Here is a 25,376-nt window from a genome sequence, read left to right as displayed (position 1 = left end):
TTGCTCCACTTACTGTGTTTATTATTGCTCCACTTCCTGTGCTTATTATTGCTCCACTTACTGTGTTTATTATTGCTCCACTTCCTGTGCTTATTATTGCTCCACTTCCTGTGTTTATTATTGCTCCACTTACTGTGTTTATTATTGCTCCACTTCCTGTGCTTATTATTGCTCCACTTACTGTGTTTATTATTGCTCCACTTCCTGTGTTTATTATTGCTCCACTTACTGTGTTTATTATTGCTCCACTTACTGTGTTTATTATTGCTCCACTTACTGTGTTTATTATTGCTCCACTTACTGTGTTTATTATTGCTCCACTTACTGTGTTTATTATTGCTCCACTTCCTGTGCTTATTATTGCTCCACTTACTGTGTTTATTATTGCTCCACTTACTGTGTATATTGTTGCTCCACTTACTGTGTTTATTATTGCTCCGCTTACTGTGTTTATTATTGCTCCGCTTACTGTGTTTATTATTGCTCCACTTACTGTGTATATTATTGCTCCGCTTACTGTGTATATTATTGCTCCACTTACTGTGTTTATTATTGCTCCACTTACTGTGTATATTATTGCTCCGCTTACTGTGTATATTATTGCTCCACTTACTGTGTTTATTATTGCTCCGCTTACTGTGCTTATTATTGCTCCACTTCCTGTGTTTATTATTGCTCCACTTACTGTGTTTATTATTGCTCCACTTCCTGTGCTTATTATTGCTCCACTTCCTGTGTTTATTATTGCTCCACTTACTGTGTATATTATTGCTCCACTTACTGTGTTTATTATTGCTCCACTTCCTGTGTTTATTATTGCTCCACTTCCTGTGTTTATTATTGCTCCACTTACTGTGTTTATTATTGCTCCACTTACTGTGTTTATTATTGCTCCACTTACTGTGTTTATTATTGCTCCACTTCCTGTGCTTATTATTGCTCCACTTACTGTGTTTATTATTGCTCCACTTACTGTGTATATTATTGCTCCACTTACTGTGTTTATTATTGCTCCGCTTACTGTGTTTATTATTGCTCCGCTTACTGTGTTTATTATTGCTCCACTTACTGTCTATATTATTGCTCCGCTTACTGTGTATATTATTGCTCCACTTACTGTGTTTATTATTGCTCCACTTACTGTGTATATTATTGCTCCGCTTACTGTGTTTATTATTGCTCCACTTACTGTGTATATTATTGCTCCGCTTACTGTGTATATTATTGCTCCGCTTACTGTGTATATTATTGCTCCACTTACTGTGTTTATTATTGCTCCGCTTACTGTGCTTATTATTGCTCCACTTCCTGTGTTTATTATTGCTCCGCTTACTGTGTATATTATTGCTCCGCTTACTGTGTATATTATTGCTCCACTTACTATGTATATTATTGCTCCACTTACTGTGTATATTATTGCTCCGCTTACTGTGTATATTATTGCTCCACTTCCTGTGTTTATTATTGCTCCGCTTACTGTGTATATTATTGCTCCGCTTACTGTGTATATTATTGCTCCGCTTACTGTGTATATTATTGCTCCACTTACTGTGTATATTATTGCTCCGCTTACTGTGTATATTATTGCTCCACTTACTGTGTTTATTATTGCTCCGCTTACTGTGCTTATTATTGCTCCACTTCCTGTGTTTATTATTGCTCCACTTACTGTGTTTATTATTGCTCCGCTTACTGTGCTTATTATTGCTCCACTTCCTGTGCTTATTATTGCTCCACTTACTGTGTTTATTATTGCTCCGCTTACTGTGCTTATTATTGCTCCACTTCCTGTGTTTATTATTGCTACTCTTCCTGTTAAACTACTGTGCCCAGTAAAGATAATGTTATATCTGTATATTTTTGCCATAACTCACAATACCTCGCTATTCACACAGGTCCTCATTCTTCTCCCCTACCTAGTACGGTAGTAATAGATGTAGAGAGACGTATAACTGGAGTATACCTGGAGGGTGTTTTGGTGGATCAGCGCCCCCGTGGCCCGGTCCATGACCAGGCGTCGCTTGAAATGTAATTGTGGGATTCTCCAGTTGTACACCGTGTGTAGGTTGAGCTAAAGACTCCGACAAAAAATCTGTATCAAAAATACACGTGAATATGTAGTGTCCGACACACTCGAGTAAGCTGACCCTGTAATTAAGTCAGTCTGGGCAACCTGTACACTCTCTTCCTCACTTGCTACGGTGTTTGTACCGGCGCTTGAGAAACCTGTGCTAAACCTGACTGTTAAGGAACATTGTGTGGCGACCCTCTCTACCTCCCTCCCGCCAGGAAAAATCTCTTTCGACCCGCCAGAGATTAAGATTTTGTTCGGATTTTTAACCCGGGGAGGGTTAACCACCCAGGATAATCCAAAAAAAGGCAGTGTGTCATCGAGGACTGTCTGTCTTATTTCCATTGTGGTCCTTCAATCTTGTCCCCCCCAGGATGCCACCCACACCAGTCAGCTAACACCCAAGTGCCTACTTCCAAGGGAAAAGAAAACACAAGGTGTAAGGAAACACGCTCAGTATTTCCACCCGGCCTACTACTGAAATTTGTGTGTCACACGTCAGTGGCCCTGAGTGACGGTCACATGATATTTAATGCTGAGTTGCTGCTTGCCAGGAATTTTAATTTTATTATAGAACTCTTATTTGTTTCTGATATTTATAATATTGACAGCATCCAGTGAGAGCAAAAGGATGAATGTGATGAAATTTGATTTACAGATGAAATAAGGATCCAAGGAACGGACAAGGTCAGGATCAGCCGGCTCTCTAGCAGCTGAAATTCTGAAAGATGTTGAAATGTGTGAGTATCCTGTGTGTGTGTGTCTCCTGGATCAGTCTTGGATTCTCCCAGAGGGTGACCAACATGGGATCCTATGGTGTCACAAACCAGTTATACGATAACGCAGCTGTTCTTGCCTCTGTTTACACCTCCAGTAACAACCTGGAGATCGTCCAGCTTCCTGCAGGTGAGGATGTCTAGGTTTTTGATCTTCTAAATAATGGCGTAAATAAAATCGGTTTTACCTAAACTTGTTGTAGTCTGTAATCTACATAGTTAAATATTTACAAAATACAATTTTTTGCAGAGAAGTTATCACAATTCTGTCCTCAGGGATGAATGTGCAGGAGGCACTGTTGTTTTGTCAGTACCGTTGTCTTCTCCGCTCTCAGTGTGCCTCCTTCGTCTTCGTGAAGACGGGCACCACTTGTTACCTGACCTCCTTTAATCGCTGTGCCAGTCCCAGCGTGCTTTTATACTCGGCGCCTGGCATGCAAACGTACGATGTAAGGCCTGGAACACTGAGTAAGCCAATCAGCACCTGCTACAGCGCTTGTACTGGCACTTGCCAAGCTTGTGGAAAGCCTAGTTGTGCAGGAGTTACCTGTAACGACTGTGCTCACGCCTGTTGGAACTACCAAGTTTACAACATTACAGGTAGTCCTACCCTTTGGATGGATCTGCAGTTGAGCCAGACTGTAATTCCCCTTTGCAATAAAGGCTGGCAGTTGATCTGGGGCTACGCCAACAACTTCTTGGTGTACCCACTACTGTTCTCGGCACCAATGGTGCTCCGCTTGGCTATCATCTACAAGGACTCCACTGTCCGCTACTCTTATTTCAACAGCTTCACCTACCAGGCACCTTACACAATCGCCGTTGGGGCCTTCCTGGGCGGCCAGGCAGGAAACTACTGGCAGGCTCCCTTCAATAATGTGACGATGCTCTATCACTCCAGCTGCCCTCTCTTCTATCCTACCGTCAACACCACCTGCATTCCGGGAAGTGGACTCAACTCCAGCTTCGTGTGGCTTACGGGATCCAGTGCTTTAGACGCCAACGATAGCGCTACCAACAACACCGTCTCCGGCGTGCAGCTCTGGATCATACCGAAGGGTATGGAGTGGTTCGATTCGAAATTCGTCAGTGTAAATGCTACCGCTGGCAATGTAACCACAGGGTGAGTCACTAACTGAATCATCAATACTGGGCAGACATACAGCCAAGGACGCTACCGGGAACAACTCGACTATGGACGCTACTGGAAGTCTCAGTATTAGGCACAAAATGGAAAAGACCAACCCTGATAACATAGATGAAAGGAAACGAGTGGATACATTCAGGATATCTTTAATGGTTAAGTTACGGTCTTGGGACCTCCATCACTCTAACTGATAAAAGAGAATGCAAGTCCTTGGGAATCAGATCTTGTGAAGGCGTTCGGTCAGCTTAATACCATGTTATTTGCAGCAGGGAATCACTAAGATATCATCATCTGTGCAATGTAGTTGCCAGCCATTTGATCTGTGGTGCTGGAAGTAGCAATTAAGGATGTATCAGTACAGTAGCACCTATTACTTTTGGACTCTTCGCAGATAATTTCCTCATTGTTCCCGAGCATGAAATGGCTTTCTTGAGGTGACCTGACGGCTTCACTTGACCACCTACATTGACATGCATTCTCCACTGTATATCGTATTTGGTCACTAATTTGTATTATGGGAGACCAAGGTCCCAGGACACTTAAGCAGTAAAGATGTCCTAAGTGTATGCACTTGTGTCCTTTCATACAGATGTATTTACTCGCGAAATGTAATCATAACATTACTGCACCACTTCTGTTTTCCGCTGTATCACAGTAATTAACTTCTCCTTGTGTGTATTCAATACTGTATCACCATAGTGGCATTTTCAATATCTCCAGTGGAAATTAATCCCATTGTAAGATTTCACTGGTTTACAGGATGTATACACCAAGAGGTATATTTCTCTCAACGTATAAATGCTGACGGTTTAATTTAATCCTTTTTTGAAGAATTAAAGTTATTATTTTTGTCTGTTGGTGAAAAGGTTAAATGTAGCCTTTATGACGCCAGTGTAGTCGATAGGCTTCAAACCCCATTAACCAACCTTACGTATTGTGTTATCTTAGGCTCAGGTCAACATAATTTACTATGTGACTTTTAAGAGTTTTATATATATATATATATATATATATATATATATATATATATATATATATATATATATATATATATATATATATATAGGCCAAATAAACACTGTATACATATAGTACTACAGTATATTGTTATATGAGTACATAGTTATTAATGCCACACCTTACTATATTATTGTATAATTGCATTATATTATCACAATTTATTGCATCCCTGAATTATGAACAAGATTACATTTATATGCCTGGGAAGCACTGTCATAACTTCTACGCACGCTCGTGCGCGTGCGTGCGTGCGTGCGTGCGTGCGTAATGCCCGGTCCTGGATACGTTGTACCTTCAGTGTTTTGGTCTTAGCTGCCAGTGTTAAGGCAAGTGGAATGTAAGTGATGAGTGCTGCGTGTAGGTGAAGGTTGGTGGCAGGACATGCACCTCTCAGTTTATAGAGCTGAGAGAGTGCAGTCCTAGCAACAGCTGTTTTGGAAGTGATGAACTAACGTGAGTGTAGCACACTGTTTTTGTCCACATTTAAGCTAGGTAAATATCAGCCACCGTAATGTACCATGATATAGCTTAATTTAAAAGGTTAGAAGAAGTGAGCGATGGGAAGGCCTCGATTAACTGACCTAAATCTCAACTGAGCAACCCCTCAAGGGAGGTTCCTTGACGCTGGTGAGGGGCTCTTGATCTAGGGAATTGGATCTGTGTTCCAGTTCCTTGAAATTAGCCTGAATACCTTTCTTCCCCCATATGCTGTGTATAATCCTATGGGTTTAACGCTCCCCCGTGATAATAATAATCAACTGAGCAAGTGATCATTTATCTAAGATTGCGTTAGAAAAAAAAAATAAAAATCACCTGATATCGAATATATTTAAGCAAGTTACTCATAAAATTTGTCATTTTTTGTTGAATAAATAGAAAATTGTAATGATAAATAAAGGGATAACTTCTTTAAATATCATGTATTTGTAGAATTATATTGATATGACAATATAGATTAAAGAACATTAGTTCATATATTCAGGCTATCTCTATTGGAAACGTTACTGTCTTGGGACCTCGGTCACTCCAAATTATAAACTAGAATGAGAAAACACAGTATCCATATAAATGAGAATGCAAGTCCTTGGAAAAGGTCAGCTGAATTTGTCCGGTCGTCTCATTATCATGTTACAATGAGGTAGTATTGTCTGTGCAAGAGTGTTCTGAGATGTAATTGCCAGCTATTTGATCTGTGGTAGTGGGAGTAGCAGTTAAGGATGCACCAATACAGTGGTGCCTTAATAGGTGGCACTGTATTGATGCCGATAATTTCTTCATTGTTCCACAAGATGGTTCCTTAGATCTGTATAAGACACAAGCATTACTGCTGTCGTCCCCGTTACCCAAATTGTGGTGTTAGATCCGTAAGGAAATATTCCTTCCACTTCTGGAGTTTACCTGGAGTTTACCTGGAGAGAGTTCCGGGGGTCAACGCCCCCGCGGCCCGGTCTGTGACTAGGCCTCCTGGTGGATCAGCGCCTGATCAACCAGTAGATCTTGTGTACATATCTACTTTTCTGTTGTGTGTCACTGGGATCTTTACATAAATAACCTGAACAGTGTGTGACGAGTTAATGGTCCAAGTCGGACCGAAAAGTAGTTATAAGTTATTCTCCCTTGTGCGGTTTATTTGTCTTATTTCGGTCACGTATTGTGCCTTTTTATTCTTTATTGGGATCTTTCCTCCTGGTGATGTCTAGTGGAAGAAGTGGTTATTGTAGAAACATGGTGCTTTTTGAAGGAACCTGCGCTGTGTTGCTGGCAACTTCTCCTCCAGGTAGAATCAACAATCTGGTTTTCTTGGTGACATAGTTGGAAATGTTGAGTATAGTCTTTGTTCAGCATTCACAATCCCACCAGGAAGAAAACTCCACTGAAACTCATAGTTGTAAAGGAGGAGTTTAGGCTGTGCCGTGTGGCAAGGTACAACAAGATGTAAGTAATACAAGGATGAAGTTTTCCACACGGGTTTAAAACACACTAATGAGTGTAACCGTGACAACAACACTGCCAGTTTCTTACATAGATCTGAAGGCGGTCATCTGATGCACTGAAACGAAGCAGACAAGATCTACAGCTATTTCCAACACCATAGAACAAAGAGCTGATAAATGCATCATCTTAAGACTCACTTGCACAGAGATACTACCCCACACTGACTCCCTTCTGCCACGTAACAATGCAATTAGATGATGACTGCGTCACTTGACCACCTCCGGTGACATGCATTCTCCACTATACTTACTGTTTTCTCATTCTCTTGTATCGTCTCTTATTTTCATTAATAAGATATCTTGACATGTCACATAGGTTATTATACTGTCTGTCTCTGTATTCCTCAATAAGTGAACAATTAAGCACATAGTGTTCAAGAGAGTGACCATATGCCTGATCACAATATTACCAGATATACTAAGCAAATTTCCTAAATTTGCTTGTAACAGATAAGTGAACTATAGATATGTAGATATAAATCCATATGTATTCCTGTTAACCCTTTGGGGCCTAGTTCCTAGGCCTTTTGTGTATCCATATGCTCTCGCGCTACCGTCCACAGGATAGATATGGGGTGCACAATAAACTAGCCACTTCGGTGGCAAAATCTAATCTTGTATCGTCTGGAGTGACCAAGGTCCCAGGTTAGACACGTATCCAATAAAAATGTCTTTATATCATTGCTGTACTATTGTACTATTTTCCACTTTATCAGTCAGTGTATTTACCTAACCTTGTGTGTATTCAGTGCTGTATCACCTTAGTGGTATTTTGTATGACTCCAATGGAAATAAGTCCCATTGTAAGACTTACAAGATGTACACCAAGAAGTGTATTTCTCTCAGCCGTGTCATGGACCGGGCCACGAGGGCGTTGACCCCCAGAGCACCCTTCAGGTATACATGCTGAGAATTTACTTTAATTCCTGTTTGAAGAATTAAAGTATTTTTATGCGATGGTGATAATGTTACGTTCAGCGTTAATGATTCTAGTGTAGTCAATAGGCTTCAAACCCCTTTAACTAACCTATTGTTATTCTAGGTTCAGGTCAACATAATTTACTCTTAAAATGTGATACCATTTTAAGAGTTAAAAAATAAGAATACACATGTGATGTGTTATATGACTGCAGTTGGTATTCTAGTTATTGTATTGCCTCACCTTACTATTGTATTATTGTATAATTGTATTAGTGTTTCGCTGTATGACAATACAGTGGAACCCCGATGTTTGTACTTAACTGGCTCCTAGGTAGTGTTCAAACTGCGAAAAGTTCGATGTCCGAAAGAGCATTTCCCAGGCTTTATCAGCCTCACATACTGGAGGATGTTGAACTGACTCTTCCAAAAGTCTCTGAGTCAGAGGTCACTTCAAAACACTTTTGAAACATGGCTTTCCTGAATTTTAAACAAATCAGAGTGTTCAGACTCCAGAAAAACGTTCAAAGACCGATTCAGATTTTTCTGAACAAAATTGTTCGGACTTTGGTTTGTTCGAACACCGAGGTACCACTATCTCAGAATAATTGTATATTATTTTCATGGGGAAGCACTAAACTCTTATGGGTCTTACAGCGCTAGGAGAAACGGGAAACAATCGGGTGTGATTCAAGGAAATGGAGGTTTGCTCCATTGCCTTGCATCAAGAACCCCGTGGATTTTCAGCTTTCATTTACCACTCCATCGTCTTCTCCTTGTTCTTCCTATCAGTCTATTTTTGTCCCTTGTATTAATGCTTAGAAGTATCTTTTACATCGTGCTTATGTCCCCCTTTGTTACCCTCGATTTTTTTTCATTTTCATTTCTGTCACCTCTGATTCCCAACCAGGGGGCCGCGGACCCCTTGTAGGGGCAGCGGACCTCTGGGTGTGTGTACTCACCTATTTGTGGTTGCAGGGGTCGATTCACAGCTCCTGGCCCCGCCTCTTCGCTGATTGCTACTAGGTCCTCTCTCTCCCTGCCCCATGAGCTCTATCATACCTCGCCTTAAAACTATGTATGGTTCCCGACTCCACTACGTCACTTTCTAGGCTATTCCATGGCCTGACTACTCTATGACTGAAGAAATACTTCCTAACATCCCTTTGATTCATGTGTGTGTGTGTGTGTGCCCTCAAGAGAGATAGGGGTTCTTGATCCAAGGAACTGTATCCATCTTCCTCTTCCTTGGATCGCACCTCATATGTCTCATTTCCTTAAGGCGCTGTGTAACCGCTTTCCAAAGATGATAAGTATAATAATTACAATAATAATAATTATCATTAGTCTTTCATTCCATTTTTTGTTCAATATTTTTCCTCTTGCTAGAGACGGTTGTGAAAATGTTTATTTTAGATAAAATTATTGCTTCGTACAGCCACGACAAAAAGCTATTTTACCATAAATTGTCAGTGTAATCACTAGACAACCACTGACACGCTGGACTCCTCGCTGCATACCTTGTTCCTTCATTACGGGGAGACGTGATACCAATTGAGGGCTCTTTATTAAAAGTGTTGGAGTCTACCCTTCCCTTATTCGGATCAAGTCACTTTGCCTACCATTCCCTATGCACTTTGCTACTCCTGTGGCTTAAGCGTTTCCCCTGAATAAAAATTATTTGACAGCATTTTACTCGCCCTGTTTGTCTAGAAACTACGTGGAGAGTGTTCCAAAGAGTCATCGCCCCCGCGTCCCGGTGCCAGACTAGGCATACTGATAAGAAATTAATTAAAACATGAGGTTGATTAAAAAACCAGAAGGCGTCCAGATCTATGAGGCCTGGTCTCAGACCGAGCCGCGGGGGCCGTTGACCCCCGTATCTAGCGTAAGTTGTGGGTAGCCACAGCCTCGGAGAAGCGCAGGTCTGAGCACAGCTCAGACCTCTACAACAAAAATTGCCCTCAAAGATTTGTTTAAGTTATACCATGAATTCCCCTCAAGGAAGGTTCCTTGATGTTGGTGAGGGGCTCTTGATTTAGGGAATTGGATCTGTGCTCCAGTTCCCCGAATTAAGCCTGAATGCCTTCCACATCCCCCCCCAGGCGCTGTTTAATCCTCCGGGTTTAGCGCTTCCCCCTTGATTATAATAATAATATACCATGAATTAAGGAAAGATCCTGAACTTCACTTTACGAAACAAAGGAAATGCGATAGTAATTATGGACAAGGTAGATTATATTGGAAAAATGAACATGTTATTAGAAGATAAGGGTACCTGCTAGCCTCTTAACACTACAAAGAAACGTTTGGTATATTTTCACGTGGTGAATATCCCTTGAGGGGGCAGGCCTTGATATATGCCGATATACGTGCCGATATACATGCAGATATACATGCAGATATGTGTAATGTGAGAGATATACGTAAACCTGCGGAGATACACATGTACTTGCGAATATATGCATATTTCTGCTAATATACACATACACGCATGAATATATACGAATTTACTCAGAAATACACGGTCATGTGTGGATATGCACAAATATACACGGATATTCATGACTAAACACCCAGTAATATATGGTAATATACATGAATATACGTGATTTACGAATATCCTCGGTATAAGTGGATATACACGGAGGAGGCAATCAGATTCTGTCCAAGGATGGGGAGGGTTGCTCCGTTTCGTTGGATCAAGAGTCTTTCACCGCCATCAAGCTCTCAATACACCGTGGCATGGTATTTTTATCCAGTCATTCTGAGGGACATTGAAAGGTAACTAAAAAAATTATTTAGAGCTTAAGTATCATTATTAACAATAAAACCTTCAATATTACCAATGTTTATTGTCCACTGAAGCAAAAATTATACATTATATATATATCTATATATATATATATATATATATATATATATATATATATATATATATATCTATATAGATCTGGTGGCCAGAATATTGAACAGTATTGACTGATTACAAATTTTTTGAGTATCTTGGTCTTTTAGACCACTAAGAAAATGGGCTAAGAAGCTGAAATGTTATATAGATCTTCAAAACGAATAAGGAAACATCATGTCAATTTCTATGCATTTCCCTTAAGTCGTTTAGAAGATATTGCTACTGGATGATTGGATAACTTTTTTTTTTTAGTCACCCCTCGCCTTGGCTGGGTTCAAACACGCTTTGCTTCCTTGTTTGAAGTCATAGGGTCAAACCTATAGCGTTTGTCTATAGTGATAACGCGATGAGAATACAGTATATGGGTTAAGGAAATTTATACGGTGGTCTTAGAGACAACCACACGTCTTGACAATCATCTTCGGGTACTTCTTCAAGACAATGTTGTTCTCGTAAGAATAATACAAGACTGGGATGGTGGCCAGATCGATGGGGGCGCAACAGGCGTTGGGCGGTCGTTCTTGGTCCTCAGGAACACCGTCCACAACCTTGACCAGCGTCTGCACTAGGGCGTGGTTGGTGGCGTTGAGCTCCGCCTGCAGGGGAAAGTGGCAGTGTCCCTCGCAGTAGTTGGCGTCGTAACCCTCAGGAGCAATGACCCAGTTCTCCCAGCCGAGGTCCTTGAAGGACACGTGCAGATGCTTCATGCGACACAACGTGTCGGTCACCAACGGTCGATCCGCGATGTCTGCAACACACAATTTTGTTTAAGGGGTAGCAGCGCCTGGGAAATGGAAAATTGTTAGTTTTTGTTTTTAGGAAGCCAAGAATAGTACCAATTCCTTGGATCAAGCCACCCTACCCTTCCCCCGAGGGGAATGGAAGGGAGATTCAAGCAGTGTAAAAAGTTCTTTTAAGTACAAGTTTAGTGAATCTCCTGGAGATTTTAACCTAACTACAGATAGGATAAATCAGCCAAGTAGGACCGAAACGCTGTTTTTCATCCAATCCCAGTTACCATAGTGGGTTAGTTGAGTCTTATTCTTTAATGGTGAAGATCAGTTAGTAGTGAAGGCTCGATCCTTTATCTGCAAATCGCGAGACAGACGCCCTAATTACCTGGGATTCCCATCGCCTCATTGTACTCAATAACATCTCGAAGTACTGAAGCTAAGGATCTGATGCCTACCTCTGTAGCTCCTGGGCCTGCTACTCGGAGGAGAGGCGACGGACCTGGTGGTGCGGATCCTCTTCTTCTTGTAAGAGGAGGACGGCAGAGCGAAGAATCCAACCATGAAGGGTCGGTAATCCTCTTGATCCTTTGATCCTGACACACCCACCTCGTGGAACCGATGCTCATGTTCTGTTGAAGCAAAGAACAGTGAGGGAGAGTATAAATGAGAGAGGGTGAGGGAGTGAGAAAGTATCAAACTAAATCGATGTGGAGTAAAGCAGGAAATATGAGAGGCTATGGTTAGGATGGCGAAGATAGACAATGAACTTAAGACTGTAGACTGTAGAGGATGACACACACACACACACACACACACACACACACACACACACACACACACACACACACACTCACACACTCACACACTCACACTCAAAAACAAAGGTCTGATGTCATTCCTTCAGCTTTCACATACGGGCAAGCATGCACAGCAGAAGGAAATATATAAAACAACAGATACGAATGACGGGGTAGTGTGTGAAGACAACAGTGAAGGGAAGGTAAATGGAAAGGCAGAAAAAAAAATCTTATGATGCTCAGAAGGATAACCCATGATGAAAAATAACAGACGTCTACCCACAGAGACATCAGATGAACAAAAGATAGATATAACGGTTGTTGGTGGTTAGTATTTTGTTTTTCAGGAGAAATATGAACATTTCTGTTGATGTAGGTCTTCAAGGACGACCAGGACACTCGCTACAGTCCGGGAAAATTGACTGCAAAGTGAACCCGAAGCTGATGTTCGGACATAGTCACACAAACAGGAGAGGACCAAAATACAAACCCCAAAAACTCCAGATACTAACTAGGATGGAGGTGGTGACTGCCAAGCGGAATAATATTAACACTCACGGTTACAGGAAAGAAGCATGGAAAAAAAGCACTAGGAATTCTTAATACTGCGATTCAAGGCGGTGACTGCCTAGCGAGATATAAACACACACACACACACACACACACACACACACACACACACACACACACACACACACACGAGTCACAGGGATGTTAGGGAGTATTTTTTCAGTCATAGTATTGCCAAGAAGTGAAGCAATCTGGAGGGTGATGTAGTGGAGGCAAGATCCATACATAGCTTTCAGAAGAGGTACAATAAATCTCATGGAATAGGGAGAGAGTGTGAACCTAGTAGCGACCAGCGAAGAGGCGGAGCCAGGAGCTGTACTTACCACAAATAGGTGAGTGTACACACAGTCATGCATTATCATCATATTTTTTCGTGAAGAGCTAAATCTGTATGGGTCATTCAACGCAAGGAGGGTCGGATGTTCGATCCTCCTAATTAGCTAGTTCGTTTTAGAACCCACTCACCAAAGGTTCAAAAAACCCCAACCGTTCCCTGATTTGATTTAATCACGCACGGTCGCACAAACAGGAGAGGAGCCAGGGGAAAGAAACAACCCTCCCTAGGAACACCAGATACTCACTGCGGTCCAAGGAGGTGACTGCCAAGCGAAGACCAAAGTTCGTGTTTGGAAAAATCAGCCAGGAGAGCACAGGAACTGTCACGTTAACACTCACCCAGCCAGCACTTCTCAGCGTCACCCGTTCCACTTCAGACTCTCCCCTAAATAATAATAATAATAATAATAATAATAATAATAATAATAATAATAATAATAGTAATATATTTCCAAAGGTACATGGACGACATATACAGAAGGGTGAAGCATAATTCTAACTTTTTTCTGAATGCTTTCTAACTTTGATCTAAACTGAAGTTTCAGTGATAGGTATTAAAATAATTGATAATTATAGCAGCAGTAACTAACTGCGTTGTTCATTCTAATTTATAAATTATAGTTCTAACTCATATAAAAAATGTCACTCGTATAATTTCAAATTATACATTCTAACTCATAGCTTCTAATTATTATTTAAACAATACATTGCAATTAGTATATAAACACCTTAACAAATTATGCAATAGAATTAAAAATCATACATTTTAATACCAATCCGAGCATTTTAAATATTCATACAATATACATTTAATTCACGTTCACTTACGTAATTTCTAAAAGATACTTGCAAGGATACCACTGTGAAAAGACAGTAACAGCATCTACTTCGACAGTGGCTGAAAGTACTCGGAGAGCTGTATAGCTGTTGATTCATAGTGGCCAATCTGCATATCTAAACTCTCCTTACATTGCCGTAAACTTTGGCCTCTTCTTATTCCTCTGAAGATGCGTGTGCAAGCACGTGAAAGCGATTGGGTTTTATTTTCTGTTTTTACTGTGGTATTTTTGCATATTTGCAATCTCGCGTTTTATTGTGATTTCTTATTTTTGCATATTTGCAGTCTCGCGTTTTATTGTGATTTCTTATTTTTGCATATTTGCAGTCTCGTGTTTTATTGTGATTTCTTATTTTTGCATATTTGCAGTCTCGCGTTTTATTGTGATTTCTTATTTTTGCATATTTGCAATCTCGCGTTTTATTGTGATTTCTTATTTTTGCATATTTGCAATCTCGCGTTTTATTGTGATTTCTTATTTTTGCATATTTGCAATCTCGCGTTTTATTGTGATTTCTTCGGTTGACTTCTAGTATTTATCTGTTCCGTCAGTTTCAAAAGGGATATGTGACTTTCTCTTAAATTCACAAGTACATAGACATACCACACACACACACACACACACACACACACAAGGAACTTGGACTCGACCCCTTCAACCTCAACTATGCGAGTACACACACCCTTGATCATCGTTGATCATGTAGACATGTAGGTTGATTGGTTCGTCGTAGTGGTCGCTGCGGTGAACCTGGATTTCTGCTCCCAGCAGAGAGTGATCCAGGGGCACATCTCGAACATCGAAGTACAGTCGCTTGTTTGCCCCGTGTAGCGGTCTGCGGTCCGGTGGATCTGTGGAAGCAGTCAACACTGTATTGAGACGCTGTTGTAAATACTACAGTATTGTAGTTATACACTTGCTGTATATATATGCACTGATGTTGGAGTAATGATTGGGTTTGCTATGGGACAGTGGTGTTGTGATAGGATTATGTTATGTTGGTGTGGTGATGTGATTACTTTGATGTGTTATGATAGTGTTGTGCTGTTGTGATGGTATCAGTTTTTTGGAAAAAAACACTTATGTATAGTTCTGAACATTTATTAAAGGAAACTACTACTACTACTACTACTACTACTACCCACGCAACATTCCACCTGACTCCTACCAGTATATATACTCATTTTCTTAGTTATCTCTGTATCAGGACTGAAGGATCCACTCGTGGCGAAACGTTTCCTTTAATAAATGTCTTGAACTATACATAAATGTCTTTTTCCATATCTTGTTAGTATCGCCACACATTTCTCCTACGATAATTATGTTGTAGCGCAGACAAATCAATGGGTGGTGCATGTCTTTGTATTTTCCGTCTGTGGGTAAACAATGACCACGATACTTTGTAACGCTCTCGAGGCTGGGAATAAGAGAATCTACTTGTGCCCGTTGTTATAAGGCGGAACCAAGAGCTAAGTTTCAACCCTTGCAGCTACAACTGGCAGAAAACAAACACATACACACAGATACATGTATATATATATATATATATATATATATATATATATATATATATATATATATATATATATGAGAGAGATATGCCAAGATTTTGTACCCATTCGAAGCAAATAAAAAAAAATGCGAATGAAGATGGGAACAGAGAATTATATTTTATCGACCTAATTAGATAAGAGGATACGAAAAGACAAAGCGGAAATGAGAGAGAACAAGAAGGTTGTATCCTCGATCAAGGTAGGTAGGTAGGAGGCGATGGTAGATGGAGGTAGATGGAGGTAGCATTGTTAATTAAGGTGACTTGCTCCTAGAGTACTAATTGCGCACCTGAGACACACACTCCCACCTAGACACTGGCGCATGATGAATAGTGATGTCAAGAATGTTGTTGCATGCTAACAATGTCTCGCTCACGCCTACCCTGGTGTATTATGTTGCATGGTCATGCCAACAATGTCTCGCTCACGCCTACCCTGGTGTATTATGTTGCATGTTCCTGCTAACAATGTCTCGCTCACACCTACCCTGGTGTATTATGTTGCATGGTCATGCTAACAATGTCTCGCTCACGCCTACCCTGGTGTATTATGTTGCATGGTCATGCTAACAATGTCTCGCTCACACCTACCCTGGTGTATTATGTTGCATGTTCCTGCTAACAATGTCTCGCTCACGCCTACCCTGGTGTATTATGTTGCATGTTCCTGCTAACAATGTCTCGCTCACGCCTACCCTGGTGTATTATGTTGCATGTTCCTGCCAACAATGTCTCGCTCACACCTACCCTGGTGTATTATGTTGCATGGTCATGCTAACAATGTCTCGCTCACACCTACCCTGGTGTATTATGTTGCATGTTCCTGCTAACAATGTCTCGCTCACACCTACCCTGGTGTATTATGTAGCATGTTCCTGCCAACAATGTCTCGCTCACACCTACCCTGGTGTATTATGTAGCATGTTCCTGCTAACAATGTCTCGCTCACACCTACCCTGGTGTATTATGTAGCATGTTCACGCCAACAACGTCTCTTACACCGTGTACACCATGCCTTGGCTCTGGTGTGCTGATGAGCCACTGTTTACACTCACAAGGGCTGGTCGATTGTATGATGCGAGGAGGAGGAGGAAGTTGAGAATCTGCCTCTACAAACAGTGGTAGATTAAAGAACAAGTAGAACAACCAGTGATCCGACAGGTAGATAAAAAGACACTTGAAACAGTGTGATCCCATATTATAAGAACGTTTCGCTCAAGAAAAACGAAACGTTGTTATAAAGAAGACTAACGCAGCTTCACGACGAGGTTGGAACCAACAGATGAAACCTTTATATATATATATATATATATATATATATATATATATATATATATATATATATATAAATATATATATATAAATATATAAATATATAAATATATATATATAAATATATATATAAATATATATATATATATATATATAAATATATATATAATGTCGTGCCGAATAGGCAGAACTTGCGATCTTGGCTTAAATAGCAACGTTCATCTTGCCATATAGGACAAGTGAAAATTTGTGTATGCAATAATTTCGCCAAAATCATTCTGAACCTAACGAAAAAAATATATTTCACTGTGTTTGTTTAGTATTAAATTATTGTAAACAAATCTAAAATGTAATTAGTTGGGTTAGGCTAAAATAAATTGTTCTTGTTATAATAAGGTTAGGTAAGTTTTCTAAGATTCTTTTGGTGAAAAATTAAATTTTTTTACATTAACATTAATGAAAAAAATATATCTTTAAAAGTATAAGAGAAATTTTTAGAAAGGATTTAATTTTAAATGAGTTCTTGCTAATTGGCCAGTTTTACATATTCGGCACGACATATATATATATATATATATCGTGCCGAATAGGTTAAACTTACTATTTTGACTTAAATAGCAACGCACTTCTTGCCGAATAAGACAAGCGAAAATTTGTGTATGCAATAATTTCGCAAAAATCATTCTGAACCTAACGAAAAAATATATTTTGTGTTTGTTATTAAATTACTGTAAACCTATATAATATATATTTAGTTCGATTAGGCTAAATAAAATTGCGCTTGTTATAATAAGGTTAGGTAAGTTTCCTAAGGTTCGTTTGATACAAAATCATTAATTTTTATGTTAACATAAGTGAAACAATATATCTTTAAATGTATGAGAAAATTTTAGAAAAGACTTAATTTTAAATGACCTCTTGCTAATTGACCATTTTACCTATTCGGCACGACATGTGTGTGTGTGTGTGTGGAGAGAGGGATAAAGGTAATGAGATTTGATCAGAGGAGGGGGAAATGATCCCTTCATGGCTCTTGATCCAAGGAACTGGATCTGTTCTCCCTTTGGATCGCATCCGCTTGCCTCTCATTCCCCAGGCTCGCATGAGTTTAGCGCTTCCCTCTAAATATAACAAATATCAGGAACCACACTTAAAACCGCTACTTCTTACAGCAGGTTTGATCAGAGGATCTGGCGGTTAGCCTTAATTCCTTGGATCAAAAGCTCATTAACAAGCATTAAGTCACGGTATTGGCTCGCACACGAGCTGTCTCGAAGCAAAACTCACGGCGTAGATCCAGTAGTTGGGGTACAGAGAGAGAGAGAGAGCTCTAAAACAACTGGGAAAGACCCATATGATTATTTTCAGGGCTGTTAAATGCTGTAACTTCCATAAGAATGTATATAATGTGTATATAAGAGTGAATATAATGTGAACGTAACTGGCTGGGTGTTCGAACATAACTTAGTGTTCGAGAGAGTGAACGAGGCTCGTCTGAGAGAATGAATCCCCGAGATCATAACACGACGCTTCACCTGTCAGCTGTGTCAACACTGCTGCCTCTGTGTACCTCGAACTCCTCTATATCTCTGTGTATAGACATCAAGGCGTGTATATCTCTGTGTATAGACATCAAGGCGTGTATATCTCTGTGTATAGACATCAAGGCGTGTATATCTCTGTGTATAGACATCGAGGCGTGTATATCTGTGTATAGACACTGAGATGTGTATATCTTTGTGTACATACACAGAGAATTTATTTTAATAACTGTTTTATAGTTTATTGATGGTGTACTGGTGAAATGACCTACGTGTAGTCGATAGGCTTGAAACCAACCGTGTGATATAAAGGGATGGAGGTAAACCATGAATTTAAAGAATTGAATACAAGAGTTCCATATAACTAGCGTTGTATCACAATGAAAAGGCTAACTATCGGATATCTCAATTTCGGATACTTAACTCGTGCTTTACCTGTGACCAGAATTTTTCCACTTCCGCGGCCCGGCCGGGTCGCTCACCTTGGCCCGTCAACTAGGCCCGTCAACCTCGACTTCCTGGGTAAGCCCCATTTTTCTGGTAATTCACATTATCTACATTTTTTATTTATGTGTGTAAGTCTGAGCCTATTTACGGGATTAGCGCCAAAGTGTCGCCTCGTAAAGAAGAGACCCGGGTTCGATTCCCAGGCGAATTTCCTTAGCCTCACAATACCGACTAATTGATAAGTTAGATAAATGTAGTGCAACAGCCGGGTATTTTTGTCGAAATGTTTCGCCTACAAGGCAGGGTTCTTCGGTCACGTACAGAGGATAATATAATAAATTGCAGGCAGCAGGCCTATTGGCGAGGTCACTCTTACACATGTAAGAGGACAGGTAAGTCTTATTTTTTCTACCTATTTCTTATTTGCCTAAAATTTCCTCTCCAGTTTAGGCCTTATGTGAGATCGGGCCGCGGGGGCCATTATCTGTGGGACATAAAACATGTACCAGGCCTCCATTAACCCACGTTAAAAAAAAAAAAAAAATATCATAGTTTATATGAGAAAAGGCTCCAGCTGTGAATTTTTTTCTCTATTAATTTCTTGGTGGACGAGTTGACCACAAAACCAAATTTTCAAAAATTCATCTCGGGGATATAAATTTTTTTCTATTTCAGCGCTCTACACGTTAATATATGAAAAGCCGCCGACAAATTTTGGATAATTGAGTGTAAAATGTAAACTATAATTATTTTAGATGTGCGAAATTCACTGCCCTAAAAAGCCTAATGCTTCTCATGAATTATTATTAAAAAAACCTAAAAGTGATCAGGCTGTTTATTAATTTTTATTTCTTCTCTCTTCTCGTCTTCCCACAACCTTTATCTCTGGTCTGTCTTATCCCAGTTGTTCTTCTCTCTCCTTGTTTATTATTACAATCATAACCCGGAACATCTCTGATTTTTACACTCACACCATGAGAAACCTTCTGTTACACAAATCAATTTTACAGGCCAAGAGCTGTTATCCTTCCTCAGATCATTTCAAAACCCAGTCCTATCTGAGGTATATTACCACCCGCTAAACCCACAAGTCAGTTTTTTTTTTTTTTTAATCCGGAGATTCGATCCCTGAGTCCCAGTAGTCAGAGGTGTGAACTAGGCTACAACATAGCTGAATGGCTATACTCCGTCCTGTGAGCAAAAAAATGTGGTTGAAAATGTGATATTTTAAATCTTTTGTACCATATTATGTAATAAAATATACCTATTGGTAAAAAAAATGAAAAGATGGGGTGGTAGAAAGTGGAATATTCAAATAGTTTCAGGAAGAAATCCAAATGTTCTTTCTCGAAGCCTTTTTACCCATTTCTTAAAACATAGAATTTAAATTTTAATACGGTACACCGTTCAGCCTAGTTGAATAGCTATATATATCCTTGCCTGTGGTCAAAGGCTTTTTCGGATCACTAAAGTGAATATCCTCTAGTCTTGAGATCGATGTTGTAACCTAACGAAGCAAAGAAAGCTTTTAAGATTGAGCGGAGTTCTCCAAACTCTCAGTACGTACGTACGTACGTACACACACACACACACACACACACACACACACACACACACACACACACACACACACACACACACACACACACACACACACACACACACACACACACACACACATGCAAGCAAGAAAGCTAGCTCTCAGGATACACTGAGGCAGTTTATAAAATACTGATCACAAGCTAAGAAAAAGATAGCATCAATGACTGCATTAGTTTCCAGGTTGTCCAGAAGGCGTTAAATTTCTAGTGGTCACGCAAATACTTTGTGGGCGGTTAATTATTAACCCACTGGGTTAATAATTTTAATGAATTGTTTATGTGCCTGTGTACCTTTTATTGTATACCTCCGTACCTTTGTGTACCTTTTATTGTGTACCTTCATACCTTTGTACCTGTGAACCTTTATGTATCTTTATTGTGCATCAGTGAATTTTTGTGTACCTTTGAGTACCAGTATACCTGTATTGTGTACCTTTGTACCTGTATACATTTGTGTCTACCTGGAGGGTATTCCGGGGATCAACGTCCCCGCGGCCCGGTCCATGACCAGGCCTCCCTGTGTACCAGCTATAAGCTATCCCCTAACAGTTTCCGACCAGAAAGCTTACCTCTGCTGACGAAAGTAATGATAGTGTCTGCTGCAGTCACTGTCTCCCTGTGGGTGGCATCCATGTTAGCGGAATGAGCTTGACCGTGCTCATCCAGGGTGTCGTAAACTCCCCTGAGCCAGGTGGGTGCAGATCCGTGGGTGTGGTGGCCCCGCATGCGGTGGTGGTGTCCACCTGTGGTGGGCGGTGGTCCGGGAAGGTCCAGCACGTCCAAGATATCTCTAGCGAGCTCTGCCGCCTCTTCCGAACCCAGGTTATCGGCCAGGACCGTCCTCCCGTTACCGTCATCCATCCACACGCCCACACCGGCCCCACATACGCCAATCACCGCCCACGTTAATGCTGCCGTCAGCATCGGCCTGTCCAGGCGTCGCCTTCCACCCATCCTGTTTACGTTTCAGTGTTTTAGGTCTGGTGTTAATTTAATGAGTGAAGACGAGCATGCTGATACTGCTGCTGGTGGTCACCGCTCAAACACAAACCGAGACTCCGGACTCTTTTTCTACAAGCTGGTAAATACGACTTGCCATTATTTTATCCAATAAAAATGTGTGACGATTATTTTGATAAGTGAAAACGAGCGCGAAAATTGTTTTTTTAGACATCGTTCCCTGCCACACATTTGAATCCCACTGGAAATAAGCCACTTTGAATTTTTCTTGGGCTATCCTACGTAATTTACACATGTTGCTATGCATGATAATTGTACTTATGTGCACCTGTATCTAAATAAACTTAGTAAAATACGAAAAAATTCCTCGAAAGGCTAGACTTGGAAAATCTTGGAAGGAATGGTCCCAAATCTGCACACAGAAATCACTCCCTACGAAAGTAAAAGACTGGGCAGGCGATGCAAAATGCCGCCAATAAAAAGTAGGGGTGCCATTGGTACACTAAGAGAAAACACCATAAGTGTCCGGGGCCCAAGACTGTTCAACAGCCTCCCATCAAGCATTAGGGGAATTGCCAATAAACCCCTGGCTGCCTTCAAGAGAGCTGGACAGATACCTAAAGTCAGTGCCGGATCAGCCGGGCTGTGGCTCGTACGTCGGACTGCGTGCGGCCAGCAGTAACAGCCTAGTTGATCAGGCCCTGATCCATCGGGAGGCCTGGTCATGGACCGGGCCGCGGGGGCGTTGATCCCCGGAATAACCTCCAGGTAACTTCCTGACAAATAGGACTCAAATAGTAATACTAAACAGTAAAATCATGGACGGCTACAGTAAAAAGCTAGGTTCCACAAGGCACAGTACTCGTTCCCATCCTGTTCCTCATCCTCATATTTGACACAGAAAGAGATGTTAGCCACAGCACCGTGTCCTCCTTTGCGGATGACACCCGAATTTGCATAACAGTAATCCATCGAAAATACTGCAAATCTCCCAGCGGACATTAACCAAATCTTTCAACGGGCTGCAGAAAACAATATGAAGTTCGATGAAGACAAATTTCAATTACTCTGCTATGGAAAACTCAAGGAAATTAAAACTGTATTGGAGTATAAAACATTCCAACCACACAATAGAGCGAAAAAACTAATGTGAAGGACCTGGGAGTGATAATGTCAGAGAATCTCGCTTTCAAAGGTCACAATGTATCTACCACATCTGCTAGGAAAATGATAGGATGGATAATGAAAATCTTCAAAACTAAAGATGCCAAGCCCATGATGATTTTCTTCACATCCCTTGTTCTCTCTAGGCCGGAATATTGCTGTATACTAACGGCCCCTTTCAAGGCAGGCGAAAATGCAGATCTTGAGAATATACAGAGGACTTTCACTGCACGTATAGGTACGATAAAGCACCCAAATGACTGGGAACGGTTTAAGTCCCTTGATTTGTACTCCAATGAACGTAGGTGAGAAAGATACATGATAATCTGCACGCGAAAATCATTCCCTACTAAAGAAGACTGCAGAAGATACAACATCCCGCCTCCCCCCCAGGAGCCCCACGAGTACGCTAAGAGAACACAATAAGTGTCAGCGGCCCAAGACTGTTCAACTGCCTCCCAGCATACTTAAGGGGGGTTACCAATAGACCCCTGGCTGTCTTCAAGAAGGCGCTGGACAGGCACCTAAAGTCAGCAATAGTCTTAACTTTTCCCCACATCCAGAGGGGCACCTTAATGCTGCTGAAGGTTATTGATCTTTGAAATTAGATCTCCATATGAATTTGATTAGCTCTCATTTCCCTCGCGTGTTTACGATTCCCACCTGAGTGGAAATGGCATTACCACCAATTCCATTCACAGGCAATACTAACTGCGGTACGTCTCTAGCCAAGGTATTTTAGTTTTCCAAACTCACAACTGCACCAAACAGCACTTTCCATTTATTTAAGTCCTGTTCACTTAGAGGCATGCAAGTACACATGTTCTCTACACATTTCTTCCCTCTTTATATCCTAATAATTTTTCCAGTTCTGTCTTTTCCTGTCACTGTTACTATGCGCGTGTTTCTATCACTGTCACTGTAATAACTGTTACTCACTGTATGTGTTGCCGTAATAGTGTGACGTTATGAATGTCACTGTAAATGATGTCTCCGTGTGTTTGTTACTTTAAAACGTAACTGTATCACTGTTAGCGTAATAACTTCGTTACTGCGCCACTGTATCAGTGTCAAGGTCTCTGACTGTACCACTTATTCACTGGTACCAATTTAACACTGTTCTAGGGCATATTTCTCTCCTGTCGCTAAGTCAATATAACTGCACCAATGCATTAACATATCACCGTGTGATTACTCCACTGTAACATTTATCACTGCGCCATCGGGACACCCTTGCCGCTGTACTATTGTCCCACGTCCCCACTGAAACCACTCTCCCTCTGTAAGATGGTCAGAGAAACACTCAGGGCACCGAGATTCATGTAATAACAAGGCTATGGGAGATTATAATTTCCACTGTGGTCCAGACTGAGGGAGGCCAGACACAACAAGGTTCTCTCCTGCCTGGCCCAGCTGACGGGTACCACTGACGGTTTCCAACCTCTCCTCTTGTCTCTTCCTCCTCCTGTTCTTCGTCCTCGGTTCTTCCTGCCTGCCTCTTCTGCAGCTGTACCTTTTCGGATTAAGGTCTAGCTGTGTATGCGTACGTATGCATGTGTATATCTGTGTTTGTGCGCGTGTGAAACGTGATCAGGGTGATGATGTAAAAAATCTTGAAAGACATTAGTTGACTCGTTGATGAATGAATGGCATTAGAGATACTGCCTTGGAATTTGTTGGTTAGGACTTGCCTGTATTAAGCTAATATACTCAGCCATGTACTCGAAGAGCGTTAGTCCAAACAGATCGTCCATAGACGTGGGAAAGGGCACTGAACGAAGCATTTAGGAACAGCACGAAGTTTGGGAGAAATTAAACAGTAGCGAGAGACAGAGAAACAGGCAGAGAGAGAAGAAATCTGCCGAGGAGTGGTCAGGATGACCCACCTTCTCTAGTCTCCATTCCAGGCTACGTCCCTGACACCCAGAAACCTAGCCCAGTGTATCCCAGCCCCGCAGCACCAACCTTGTAAATACTATAGTCTGCCTGACTGCCTCGAGAGATTGATCTTGGTACGCCATCTCCGGTGAGTTGGGTACCAGTGGTGATGGGCATTCTCATACCCGGGCAGCAGCAGAGGCTTTGTGCCCCAGGTTAAACGGGTGGTTGCCAGTGTCACCTAAATAAACAAAAGTGCGTGCACGTGTGCGCGCTCGTACACACACACACACACACACACACACACACACACACACACACACACACACACACACACACACACACACACACACACACACTGAAAGTGGTAATAGTGATGTACAACTCGCCACTAAATACCAGGAGACCAAGACAGTGATTCGATGATAAATGGATGGCAGAAGTGACTGGGATTTTTTTTTTTTTATTTTGACGCCAAAGCAAATAATTTATTGTTCACCCATATCCATCCTGTGGATGGTAGCTGCGGGTTTGTGCACCCCATATCCATCCTATGGACTGTTGCTACTAGTTTATATGCCCCATATCCATCCTACAGACGGTAGCGCGAGAGCTCAGAGATACACTAGACGCCTGATTATGGGAAACTAATAAAAAATAGTTTGGAACAACTGGGAAACACTTCTAGAAATTAGGAAACTTGAAGGACTGTGATGATGGGGGCGATGAGAAACTCCGTGACAAGTCAGACACAATAGGCAGCCTACAAGTGTAATAGGACAGCAATAGGACAGCTGTGACAGCAATAGCGGCCAATTGTGAGCTGAGACCATGAGCTGAGACTCGAC

General features: G+C 41.1%; 2 protein-coding genes across 13 annotated transcripts; one reads left to right on the top strand and one right to left on the bottom strand.

Moving 5' to 3' along the window:
* The first annotated feature begins 2,732 nt into the window (after positions 1-2,732).
* On the top strand, positions 2,733-4,947 carry LOC128702267 (uncharacterized). The gene is made up of 2 exons (XM_053796440.2): positions 2,733-2,977; positions 3,124-4,947. The coding sequence occupies exons 1-2, from the start codon at positions 2,800-2,802 to the stop codon at positions 3,972-3,974; spliced, it is 1,029 nt and encodes a 342-aa protein (XP_053652415.2). The 5' UTR covers positions 2,733-2,799; the 3' UTR covers positions 3,975-4,947.
* A 6,106-nt stretch (positions 4,948-11,053) lies between these two features.
* LOC128702086 (protein 60A-like) lies at positions 11,054-24,302 on the bottom strand. Of its 12 annotated transcripts, none has more exons than XM_070102843.1 (6): positions 24,164-24,302; positions 21,096-21,604; positions 14,796-14,964; positions 13,520-13,659; positions 12,027-12,200; positions 11,054-11,585 (listed from the first exon to the last, which is right to left on the bottom strand). In XM_070102843.1, exons 2-6 carry the CDS (start codon positions 21,478-21,480, stop codon positions 11,227-11,229), a joined length of 1,227 nt encoding a protein of 408 aa, XP_069958944.1. In that variant the 5' UTR covers positions 21,481-21,604; positions 24,164-24,302; the 3' UTR covers positions 11,054-11,226. The 12 variants fall into 12 exon arrangements, with proteins under 12 accessions (XP_069958944.1, XP_069958938.1, XP_069958947.1 ...); XM_070102837.1 differs by having other exon boundaries at positions 24,092-24,245; XM_070102846.1 differs by having other exon boundaries at positions 24,082-24,173.
* Positions 24,303-25,376: the final 1,074 nt, after the last annotated feature.

Source organism: Cherax quadricarinatus, chromosome 83 (genome assembly GCF_038502225.1).
Source record: "Cherax quadricarinatus isolate ZL_2023a chromosome 83, ASM3850222v1, whole genome shotgun sequence".
NCBI lineage: Eukaryota > Metazoa > Arthropoda > Malacostraca > Decapoda > Parastacidae > Cherax > Cherax quadricarinatus.
Note: the sequence above shows the minus strand (reverse complement) of the source record. Positions and strands in the feature narration are given on the sequence as shown.

Excerpts from the sequence above, each read along its gene's own strand:
- LOC128702267 (XM_053796440.2), top strand. The coding sequence starts at position 2,800 with ATGTTGAAATGTGTGAGTATCCTGTGTGTGTGTGTCTCCTGGATCAGT. Across the intron at positions 2,978-3,123 it reads GATCGTCCAGCTTCCTGCAG|GGATGAATGTGCAGGAGGCA; the intron begins GTGAGGATGTCT and ends TTCTGTCCTCAG.
- LOC128702086 (XM_070102843.1), bottom strand. The coding sequence starts at position 21,480 with ATGGGTGGAAGGCGACGCCTGGACAGGCCGATGCTGACGGCAGCATTA. Across the intron at positions 12,201-13,519 it reads AGTCACCTCCTTGGACCGCA|AACATGAGCATCGGTTCCAC; the intron begins GTGAGTATCTGG and ends TTGCTTCAACAG. Across the intron at positions 11,586-12,026 it reads CAGGCCCAGGAGCTACAGAG|ACATCGCGGATCGACCGTTG; the intron begins GTAGGCATCAGA and ends TGTGTGTTGCAG.